Genomic DNA, 12,500 nt, shown 5'->3' with positions numbered 1-12,500 from the left:
ATTCTTTGTTACTTCTATTTCTTCCATAGGGAGGACTTTTTCTTTCCACTCAATCTCTTCAGGTTGTATATTTTCCCTTGTAAACACTGATTTAAAATGTTTGTTCATAATTTCTGCCATTTCCATTTCCTCAGTGTATTCAACTCCTCCTTGTCTTAATTTCTCCAAGTCTTGTTTGTTTTTCAGTTTATTGTTTACAAATCTGTAGAATAGTTTTGGTTGATCTTTACACTTTTCTATAACATCTTTTTCATATTTTCTTTTTTCCTCTCTGCACTTTTGTACATATTCATTTCTATAACCAGTATATATTTTCCATTTTTCAGGTCTTCTGTCTTTTTTCCATCTGGTCCAGGCTTTGTCTCTTTTGTCTTTTAACTCCCTACAACTTTTGTTGTACCAGCATTTTACATATTCTTTTTCTTGTTTTTGTCTTGGGACATACTTTTCCACTCCTTTTTTGTAAATTTTTGTCAAAATATTCCATTTCTCTTCCACTGATGTTTCTTCTTTGTATATTTCTTCCCAGTTTTCTTGTTGGAAGAATTCTCTTATTTTATCAAAGTTTGTTTTTTCATACATCATTCTTCCTCTTCTATATTGTTCATTTCTTTTCATATATTTTTCTTCATTAAGTTCCAGTTCAATCAATATGTGGTCACTTTTACCTATTGGTGTTTTATATTCAATCTTGTCCACTATTCTAGGTTCAGATGTAATTATTAAGTCTAGCCTCGATGGTTCTTCTTCATTTCTATACCTAGTGTTCTCTTGTATCCATTGTGTCATTGAATGGTCAGTAATCATCTCAAGTAGAGCATTTCCCCATGAGTCATCACCACTCTTTACTGTCATTTCTTCCCAGCAGATTTCTTTGCAATTAAAGTCGCCCATCATAACTATTCTTCCTCCGTCTTCCATTATTTTAGTTAATGCTATCTTTGTGTCCTCTAACATACTTTTATATTCACTCTCCTCCCATGAGGCTGTTTTCGGAGGCACATAATTGATCACAAATTTTCTGCTCTTCTTATCTCTGTCTTCCACTTCTATCATAATCATCTCTACTGTATTCTTTCCATATATGACACCTTTCACGTTTATATCCTTCTTAGTCAGGAACGTAACTCCACCCCTTGCTTTTTCCTTCTGTTTCTAATCCAATAATTGTATGCATCATGTCCTACACTGTTGGGTGGTAGTGGGCCTTTTAATTTTGTTTCTACAATTCCCATTATGTCCGGTTCTTTTTCTTTCAAATAATCATTCAGCTCATTCAATCCTGTTATTAATCCATCTATATTTGTGTAAGACACTCTTAGTTTTCTGCCACTTCCATTGTGTTCTCTGTTTCCCTTATGTTTTTCTTTTGTATGTCGAACTTCCTTAGTTTCATGTTCACTACTCTCCAATAGAATCTCTCTTTCTCTGACTCCGTTCTGTTCTCGTTTTTTGTCTTAGCTTCCAGTCTTTTCTGCTTTTCTTCCTCTCTTTCCTCTTTATTCATTTCTCTTTTTATCCATATCTTTTTGTATTGTTCACTTGTTGCTAGTTTCCCTGTTTTGGATAAGATATTCTCTGCCGTTGTTTGTGACTTGAATTTAATCTTAATTGGTCTGGTCTTGTCTGTGCTATACTTTCCGAGTCTAAATTTCTCTTCGATTTGTTTCATAATTCCTGGTTCATCTTCCTGAACTGATTCTAGTAATTGGCTTACTTTTTCATTTTCCTCTTTGATTCTTGTGGTTCTATCTGTGTTGTGTTTCTCTTCCATTCCTAATATAATTATACATTTCTTCTTGTCTGCTAAATCCCTTACTATATTCTCCTTTTGTCTCATCACTTTAATAACTGAGTCTTCAGTATGTTCTTTCAATTGCTGTTTGACTATGTCAGTGAATGAAACCTTATTCCCTTCTTGGCTTTTCTTCCAATTTTTACTTTCTTTAGCTATCGTTTCTCTGTTTTCTTTACTATTCTTCTTCAATTCCTCATTCTCTCCACCTTTACCTCTCTTAACTGTCTTTTTAGGTCTTCTATTTCATCAGTTAAGTTTTTATTCGCCTTTTCCAGTTCTTCCAATCTTTCAACCCTTTGTAAAATGGTGTTCATATGACCTAACCTACTCTCCAAGTCCTCGATCACCTTATCGACCTTCTCTTCTAGTCTTGTCAGTCGGGGGGGGGGGTTGTGTCCCCCCCACCCTCTTTAAATCCCTTGAAAATATTCTCATCACTTTCTGCTATATTGCTCCTATCTATACCTCTAATCTTCACATTCCTATTAGACATGTCGTCATCATCCAACTCGTCTTGGGGTCGTTTGTCTACCTTACGGCGGCCCGTCAGGGCCATTTCCTCCACCTCCTCATTACCTTCCATTTCCCCAGCAATCCCTCCCCCTCTCCTCTTTCCTTACTTTCCCACTACCCCACGAGCAATTTCCCCCCACCCTGCAAATACAAAAAGGCACTTCTCTTTGCGTTGGGATCCACAATCTTCACTTTTCTTCAGAACGTTCTTCAAGCCGTCCGTTCGTTGAAAGGGTGTGTGTGTGTGTGTGTGTGTGGTGTGTGTAAAACAGCAGCAGTGTCAATCGTCTTTAGAAAAAAAGTTACGTTAGGTTAGGTTGGGTTGAGTTAGAATAGATTAGATTAGGTTAGGTTAGGTTAGGTTGGGTTAGGTTTGGTTAAGTTACGTTAAATCAATTTACTTTACGTTACGTTTAGGCTGGTTAAAGAGTTTGGCGAAATGGGAATATTGCAAAACAAAATGACGAAATTTTTGTGAAATGCAGTTTGGCGACATGGAAACGATCCTTCCCCCACTTCTTTGGGCCGATGACTTGGTGCTTGGCCGGCCGGCCGGACGTGCCGAAAGGAGAGTGGACCGAGCTCGTCCGAGTGGGCTCATGCGGCCGGGGAGACCCTGGCCGCACTGGCCAGGTGGGTGGGTGGGTGCCAAGTGGGCAATTCGGCGAAATCATCTTAAAAAGGCGAAGACGCACGCAGTCTTAATGCAAGTGCAGGTGCATATATGTGTGATGTGTACTTGTGACCACCTGCGCGCACACACATACATGCATATACATGCATACACACACACACACACACACACACAGCTGAGTTTGACAAATGGAAGCTCAGAGATGGGACCCCACAAGTATATAACTAGGTAAACACAATTAGACGCGCGCGCACGCACACACACGAACACACACACACACACACACACACACACACACAAGCACACACGTGCACACACGCAAGCACACACGTGCACACACGCACACACACTCGTGGGCGGGGAATTGGGTGTGTGCGTGCGTGTTAGGTCACAGCATTACCCATAGATCGGTCGTATATGAGCTCTGAGATCTGTTCCGGGAGGGAAATGGCTGTCGATCACGAGTCCAACACGTGATCCAAGACCATTGTGAATCACACACACACACACGCACACAAACACTGACTCACACAGACATACATATAAATACTCTCACACAGACATAGGCACATAAATACTACATTTTTCGTAGTTCCTGTATCAATACAATTCTGTTACCAAAATATACATATACATACATACATATATATATATATATATGTATATATGTATATATATATATACATATATATGTATATACATATATATATATATATATGGTGGAAACGTAGAAAATACCAGACTCAGGAGTAGGTAATTTATTCCCGACGTTTCGAGTCCTGTCCGGGACTCGTCCTCAGGGGATACAATGGGATACAGTGAATTACATGGTCTTAATATACTAATAGCTACGTCCGTCGAGGGGGACGCGGTAACCTGTCATGTGAGAGAAGGCAGGCGCTATGATCTGGTTCATGCGAGAGTGTATGGTGGTGGAGGGGAGAAGGTAGGCGCTGTGACCTGGGTCAAGCGAGACCTGGGTCAAGCGAGAGTGTGAGGTGGTGGAGGGGGAGAAGGTAGGCGCTGTGACCTGGGTCAAGCGGGAGTGAGTGGTGGCGGAGGGACAGGGGGGGAGGAGGGGGAGGGAGAGTTCTCTCCCTCCCCCCCCTCCCCCCCTGTCCCTCCGCCACCACTCACTCCCGCTTGACCCAGGTCACAGCGCCTACCTTCTCCCCCTCCACCACCTCACACTCTCGCTTGACCCAGGTCTCGCTTGACCCAGGTCACAGCGCCTACCTTCTCCCCTCCACCACCATACACTCTCGCATGAACCAGATCATAGCGCCTGCCTTCTCTCACATGACAGGTTACCGCGTCCCCCTCGGCGGACGTAGCTATTAGTATATTAAGAACATGTAATTCACTGTATCCCATTGTATCCCCTGAGGACGAGTCCCGGACAGGACTCGAAACGTCGGGAATAAATTACCTACTCCTGAGTCTGGTGTTTTCTACGTTTCCACCATTATGGTTCCCGGACTCCAGCTTTTTTCGTACATATATATATATATACATATATATATATATATATATACATATATATATATATATATATATATATATATACATATATATATATATATATGTATATATATATGTATATATGTATGTATATATATATATGTATATATATACAGTATATATATATATGTATATATATACATATGTATATATATATATGTATATGTATATATATATAATATATAATGTATATATATATATATATGTGTGCATATATATATACATGTATATACAAGCATTTGGACAGTTCACGAGGCACTTGTGTGATTGGCCGCCGAGAAGAAGAACGACGCGAGGGACGCCGCGCCGCGCCGCGCCGCCCATTTCTTAGGCCGCCTTGGCTCGTGGCTGGTCGACGCACACCCACCCACATCAATAGCGGGGCCCTGTCTGTCTGTCTAGCGATGGGTGACAACTCCCTTCTCTCGAGGACCAGGTGGAATCACGGAGCGACACCTGATCGATAGACCAGATCGAATGAACGCCTCCCTCCCCATTGAAGAATCTTTTGCAACGCAAGAGTGACAACCCGAGCGGCAGCAATCTAGGGAATTAAATACATGAGAGTAAAGCTGGCATGTTTAGTACTATGCCCACTGCATCTGCTAATTACCGTGCAGAGGCATCGTCGACCGTGAGGTCCATAGGTAGCGGCGAGTACCGTAAGACACCGCCGACTTCAGGGCCGTGAGAAAGAGGGAATGACTCACGTCGTCGTCGTCGACGGCAGCAGCAAGAGTCTCCAGCAATAACGAACGAACGGGCGATAGAGCCCCTTCTCCCGTCTCTTCCACGCGTCCCAGTCTCCCCTACACACACACACACACACACGCCCCTCCAATTGGAGACTATGGATGCCAACGGACAAGTTCTACAGAACTTAGAACCTGCACTACGACGAACAGTCAGAAATAAAGATGACATCTGCAAGGATATAATCATTGCAGAAAGTAGCATATCACCTTCAGAAAATATTTCATCATCTTTATTTACCCCAAGAGAACGAAAGGAGGCCGCTCTGATCTCCTGCTGGGATGAAGAGCTGCTGTTTATATCTGGGAAACGTCCACCAGAGAGATAAAATCTCTTGGTCATTAGACAGAACAAAAGTCATCAAGTACGTTACGAACAAAACTCAAGTTGTGTAAACATTAAAACATTTGAATTTGTTATAAAAAAAAAAGGGGGGCGTGTTTAAGATTTTAATATTAAAGGGAACTGATCAGACCAAAATTGGAAATGAATATTTTCACGTTGAATACTAACAGGACGAGATTTTCAGGATTCAAGCCGTTAGGGCGTAGATTTAGCCTGGAAGTAGACAGGAATAATTTCGCCAACTGTGTCGTCTGTGAGTGGAATAAACTTCCAGCTGAAGTAATTGAATATACTACATTTCATATTTTTAAAATCAACTTGGATAAACACCTGATCCAAATTTTGTAATTTGCTTTCTTTCGACCTCTTCGTCATAGCCCTAGAGGTCTCCTGTGGGCAGCATTGCCTTGTCATCGCTGTCACTCATTGTAAATGGCTCGAAAATATTAACGAAAACATTCTCATTATCTTTAGTCAAGGGAATGTTCCATCGGTGGAGTAAAAACTTCAGACCCTGGTAATGAAGGCATCTATGCCTACCGTATTTGCCGGAGTGTAAAAGGCGCTTTCTTTATTTTATATCCCAAAATTGCCCTGCGTCTAATACGGCCGTATGCACAGAATCATACATTTTCCCTACAAAAGCACCCTAAAATATTTACCAATGAATGTGTGATGAAGCCTGCTATCTTTTTCCTCAAAATATCTTTGTAAAACAGAGGTGCGTCTTACACAAGGGTGCGTCTTGCGTGCCGGCAATTATGGTAATGTGCTGCCGAGACGAAGTTGAAGGACGAACAAGTGCATCCAGATTCCAAACTTCGATGACAACTTCGTCGTATTCCTGTCCACTGACAGTTTCTGCATCCTTAAAATGTCGCACATACGAATAAGACTCACCGTTACACTGAAATACTGAAAAGAAGCTGAACAGGTCTCTTAAGGTGCAGTTCATCTGCAGTTAGAGATACCGCAAGGCTGAGGCCAAACTTTGGAATCCGGCGGTACTGAGGCGAAAATAGCGTTGGAGGTGTTCGTGTTGACACGGTGAGCATTTGGGTGGTGGTGGTGAGGGGTGGGGGTGATGGGGGTTGGGGGTAGGGGTGGCTGGTGGTGGGGGAGGTCCATGCAAGTCCTCGACTGGATGAAAGGCCGGGAAGTTAGTAGGATCCTTTCGCCCTCCCAGTAAGTACTGGTCTTTGCGTCGTGATTTCGTCCAGTTTGTCACATGTAGGACCGTGACAGGTGTTCTCGTATTTGATTTGTTGCCAGGAATGCCGACATTCCCCCCCCCCCACCACCCACCCAAGGAAGGTTTATTCACCATTGCCGATGATGATGATGATGCTCGCAATCACGCGCATAGGACGTCTTTCATTGCCGGGAACTCGTATGATACCAGCTGCGGCCGAGCTTCGCTGACTGGGGTGGGGGTGGGGGGGGGAGGAGCAGCGATCCCTAGGCCCTTCCATAGGTCTCCTGAGGACAGGAGAAGTATTGCCCGTGTGGTAGGAGTGTAGGTTGGTTTCTATATCACCAGTTAGTAACAGGAGGAGGAAGAGGAAAGAGAAGGAAGAGGAAAGAGGAGGAAGAGGAGGAGGAGGAAGAGGAGGAGGAGAACGAGGTGGAGAAGGAGGTGGAGGAGGAGGAAGAGGTGGAGGAGAACGAGGAGGAGGAAGAGATGGAGGAGAACGAGGAGAACGAGGAGAACGAGGAGAACAAGAAGAACAAGGAAGAGGATGAAGAAGAGAAAGAGGAGGAGGAGGAGGAATAGGAGAATGAGGAGTAGGAGGAAGAGGTGGAGGAGAAGGAGGAAGAAGAGAAGGAGGAAGAGAGCGAATAGGGGAACGAGGAAAAAAGGAGAACGAGGAAAAGGAGGAGGAGGACAAGGAGGAGGGGAGGAGGAGGACAAGGAGGAGGGGAGAAGGAGGTGGAGGAGGGGAGGAGGTGGAGGAGGGGAGAAGGAGGTGGAGGAGGGGAGAAGGAGGTGGAGGAGGGGAGAAGGAGGTGGAGGGGGGGAGGAGGTGGAGGAGGGGAGAAGGTGGAGGAGGAGAAGGAGGAGGAGAAGGAGGAGGAGGAAGAAGAGGAGGGGAGAAGGAGGTGGAGGAGGGGAGAAGGAGGTGTAGGAGGAGAAGGAGGAGGAGGAAGAAGAGGAGGGGAGAAGGAGGTGGAGGAGGAGGAGGAAGAGGAGGATGGGGAGAAGGAGGGTGAGGAGGAAGGGGGAAGAGGAGAGAGGGGGAGCAGTCGTCCATTGGAAATAGTTTATGGAGAGAGGTTCAGAGAGCGAGTGTCATCCCCCCAGGGCTGCACCTCCAGAGGAGGGTGAAGGTGTTGACAAATTTCGAAGACGTGGTGGGGGGGGGAGGGAGGGAGATAGTTCTCTTCGACTTCCATTCTCTGAAAAGTGTGATACATGACACTAATAGGGGGCCGATTTCTGAAAAGAGCCTAGAGAGGCGAGAGAGAGAGAGAGAGCCCTTCTCCCTTGAAGACAGGCTTTGTGAATCCGGCCCCGGGCGTGACGACCGCGGTGCCGGATCGAAAGAGGGTCCTCCGGGGGCCGGGCCGGGCCTCCTCCTCCTCCTTCTTCTTCTTCTTCCTCTTCTTCTTCCGGGCTAGGGCCGGATTCCGTTACCCGGAACGAAACGTGTGGCGCAAACAAGTAACAGTACCACAATTAACTTCCCAGATCGTCACAGCGTAACGTGACGTGGGGAGACTGACGTACGCCACGAGGCGCTAAGCTGCTGGTAGTTCGGGTGGGTGGGGAGGTCTCTAATTAGAGTTGAGCTCGAAACCATTCATGGTGGTACCGAAGTCCACCGATCCTCCCAAATTGACGGAGATTGAGAAAGAAGAAAAGAGAGAGAAAAGAGAGAGAGAGAGAGACACAGACAGAGAGGTAGAGAGAGAGAGAGAGAGAGAGAGAGAGAGAGAGAGAGAGAGAGAGAGAGAGAGAGAGAGAGAGAGAGAGAGACAGAGAGAGAGAGAGAGAGACACAGAGAGAGAGAGAGAGAGAGAGAGAGAGAGAGAGAGAGAGAGAGAGAGAGAGAGAGAGAGAGAGAGAGAGAGAGAGGGAGGGGGAGAGAGAGAGAGAGAGAAGGAGGGAGGGAGAGGAGAGGGAGAGAACGGAAAGGGAGAGAGAGGAGAGGGAGAGAACGGAAAGGGAGAGAGAGGAAAGGGAGAAAGAGGGAGAGTGAGGGGAGAGAGAGAGAGAGAGAGAGAGAGAGAGAGAGAGAGAGAGAGAGAGAGAGAGAGAGAGAGAGAGAGAGAGAGAGAGAGAGAGAGAGGGGGGGAGGGATCGAAACTTGCTTGTAATGAGAGAGAACGCCCAGAGTGCAGACTCGACATCTGTGGCTCAAAGTAGTTGTTAGAGAAGTAAGTAATGTCGATTAGTACAGATAATAAACGTCTATATTCCCCCCAAAACAACGCACACACACACACTACTTGAGGGTCAGGCAAAGCCGCAAAGCTTTTGCGTCTATTTCGACAATTTAATGGAAATATGCTGGAATTAGAAAAAAGAACCCTCGGTGTTAAAGCTGCATTCTTATTATAATGTTATACAAGGGTAAAACAGTGAGCGCCCGACGAAAATTAAGAATTTACAAATCAGCGTTTTTGCCAACACACAAGAAGACCACTTCACATCTGTCGAAATCTAGTGGAGCTTTGTGCAATATTGTTTCTTATTATTCATTTTGTACGTGCAGCATTTTAACATTTCAGTCGTTAGCCGCTCAGCGAGGGGGCTAGGCATGCATTGCTTTGTCGGAGTTTGGAGATCTAAGTCTCGTGTTGACTTGCGGGACTCGAATCCTCCCTCTAGATGTTGACGATCTGGCATGATCAGCCACCACACTCCCCATTGATTCCTGCGACTACAAAATTATTTCAACGATGCTCTTGATACATTCCTAAATGAGGCTAGAAAAGGGAGGCCCGTCCAGGTTGGAAACGACAATGGCAAGGAAAAATACTTACAGTAAACATGGGGAATTATTAGGATACCTTTCATACTCTTTCCATGCGAGGGCCGACGGCCGTCTCTACCGACATGACGTCATATCGCTTCATGAGCGCTGCCGCCAATGTCGGTACAGAGCATTCCTCGTCATTACCTGTAAAATAAAGCGGTAACATTAGTTTAAAGTAACAACTGAAAAATATGCACAGAATCTATATCTAATATAATTTGATCACTTCCTTTCGCTATTACTACTGATTTGGCTTTGTGTTTCACTGGCCATCCCTTTCTCTCATTTTCTATTCTGCAGTGAACAAACATCTTTTAGGTCATCCTAACTGTATCACCATCTTATCAAAGAAACCCTCATCGCAGTGAGTCCGGAACCATCTTTTATAGACGTGGCTCAAACAGTTTCTTTATTAAAAAGAAAAATCGTCACTATTGCCAGGCTCTTTATATTACCCCCGTGAGAAAACGGCTACTGCTTTATGGTGACCATGTGATCTCTACACTTGACGCTAATTAATCTAACTCTAAAAAAATCTGGCAATAAAAATACAACTGCCTGAAATAAAGTTAATAGTGCTCCATATTCTTCTCAGCTTTAGTACGAGTATATCTACGAGGACGGTGGAGGGTGGGGAAGGGGGCGGGGACTGGTTCCCATATATGACAATAAAGGCGGTTCCACACGGAGGTGAGGGCATAAGAGGCGTGGCTTATGAATGACGTCTTATCGCTTTGTCCGTATGCGTCCTATTCGCAAACACCTTAGGGCCGTGACGATGTGTTAATGAAAAAGACCTTTCTAAGCAAACGTGAACAAACCTTTGTATACTTAAGACACATAAACAAACCAACATAAACATCTCCAACAATACCGATATCAATAGAATAGTAGCATTATTGCTATTATATTTATCGAAGAGGTTTACTGTGTGAATAGCAAATACTGATGTGAAACCCACCATCTTGTCAGTACTTCTCGGTTAAATCTATACATTAGCAACTTCAGCAGACCGTTTCTTGTCTGGTTATGGTCTATTAAGAAAAGATATTCGATGTCGTCAATTGCCTTTCAAATCTTGAAGTCTTCTATTAAGTTTCACCTTAAGTCTGCGCTTCTTAGGGAAAACAAGTTCAAGTGCTTTAAGTGGTTTTTTTTATGTTTTATTTCTTATATCTTTATATGAGTCTTGCGGCTCGCCAATGTACTTTTTTTCGTGGTTAGCAGGGTTGGTACCCGCTCGGACCTCAACTTTGCAGGTGATTCGGAACAGTTCATAATACACGAATGCAGGAGTGACGGTGTCCACGCTATGCCACATCAGTGACGGTACGCGGAGGAAGCTGATGCATCACACACACACACACACATACGGTGATGTCACCAAGTCGCCCCAGAAGGGTCCGAGGTGAGCAGTCAGCGGTCGAGGGGGGGGGGGGCACTACCCAGAGTGGATGAAGCCCTTCCTAAACTCTGCGCCGCGATCAGGGTCCGAGCAGAAGCCGAACTCCCTACAAAGTTACCAGACGCGCGCAGTTCTACCGAGCCACGGCGGGTGTGTTTAATAAAATCTGGGAACCAAACAGAAACAGCATATCATAAGTGTGAGCGGATCAGTGAAGTATAAAACTGGCAGGTGATATCAGGACTTTTAATTAAAGTCAAAATATAGAGTTAATAATCCCAGTGTCCTATTTGCTTCCTCTGAGGCAGAAATGCAATTTCTAAATGTCTTCAGAGTCGTTACTAGGGTCGACATGGCCACGAGACAGTGGAGTCCTCGATGGGGCGAAGGAGAGACCCATCCACGAAGGGCTATCGGTAGGAGGGAGGGAGGGAGGGAAGAAATCAGAGTGCCCAGCCTTCTTTCTTTTTGAGTTGGAAATGAGTTCTCGATCAAAGAGGAATGCTGCTTTGCTTTGGTCCGAAGGGGTGACACTAAAGTGCCTAAAATATTCACTGAATAAAGGTGTTATGACACTGGGCTATTTTTCCTCCAACCTCTTATTGATCGGTGGAACCGCCCACCTCCAGCACTTTTTAATTCCGCCCTAAAATCACTCTCTGGTATAATATTTTGCTTTCTCAACAATTTACAATAAATATCATTTGATATACTGGAGAAACACTGTTTTCCTCCAGCAGCAGCATATCAGATTCCTTCCCGAGAGCTACGGCCTGTAAATCTGCTCCAACAGTCGGAGGAAAAATAACCCCCCAGTGTGATAAGGCCTTAAGATGTTTTCAATAATCTATAGGGTGGTAAATTCAACGCGAGAATTTAAAGTTTCACTCGGAGGAGAGGGGATTCCGACTTGGAACGGAATTACACTTTCACTATTAACCTTTAAAAGAGGACGGTCCTTCTTTACATTTTTTTCTGCCAGGTGGTAATGAGAAACGACCTTTATTCATTGTGTGTGTTGGGGAGGGCATACATATCCTGGCCAACGTTCCCTCTAAGCTGTGCGCATGTGCGCGCGCGCACTCATGTTTTACAAGTAGCGCACATAAAGAAAAAAATGTGCGCACACAATGTTTTCCAATGATATCAAAACCCATTTAATAACGAAGTTCCACCCAAACATCAACTTATAAATTCTCTAGAAATAGGCTAACTTGCCAACCGTCAAACCAATAATTGTCTTGGTGGAGGTAATCTGTAATACAAACTTTGAAATTGTGGGTATTTGCTTAAAGGATCAGATGGTTTCTCGCATGGATGCGCACATACCTTCCGGAGAAGGCAAAGTTTGCGCACAAACTATTTTCTGCGCACACACAGAAAAAAAATGTAACATTGATCCTGACATGTAAAAGCTTAAGATAACTATACTTATTTTAGGGAAACACAAGAGGATATATACCTCAGGGAATATCCTGGTCCTTCGTTCCCTGTATGGCCACTAGTGGGAATAGATCAGTTCCAAAGTCTGTCACGTTTACTGAAAAATTC

General features: G+C 44.5%; 1 protein-coding gene across 4 annotated transcripts in view; it reads right to left on the bottom strand.

Annotated features, from left to right (window-relative positions):
• The window catches only part of LOC143038961 (uncharacterized), a 216,601-nt gene that overhangs the window by 48,506 nt on the left and 155,595 nt on the right, over positions 1–12,500 (bottom strand). For 3 of the 4 annotated variants that reach the window (XM_076208794.1, XM_076208792.1, XM_076208795.1), the window contains one exon: positions 9,579–9,688. The exons of the other annotated variant lie outside the window; for it this stretch is intronic. In XM_076208794.1, the coding sequence (XP_076064909.1) occupies positions 9,579–9,585 (7 nt within the window). In that variant the 5' untranslated portion in view covers positions 9,586–9,688. The remainder of the gene's footprint in view (positions 1–9,578; positions 9,689–12,500) is intronic. 4 annotated transcript variants of the gene reach the window in all.

The sequence above is a fragment of the Oratosquilla oratoria genome, chromosome 25 (genome assembly GCF_046742065.1).
Source record: "Oratosquilla oratoria isolate Oo_2021 chromosome 25, ASM4674206v1, whole genome shotgun sequence".
Lineage (NCBI taxonomy): Eukaryota > Metazoa > Arthropoda > Malacostraca > Stomatopoda > Squillidae > Oratosquilla > Oratosquilla oratoria.
This window is presented reverse-complemented; position numbering and strand designations above follow the sequence as displayed.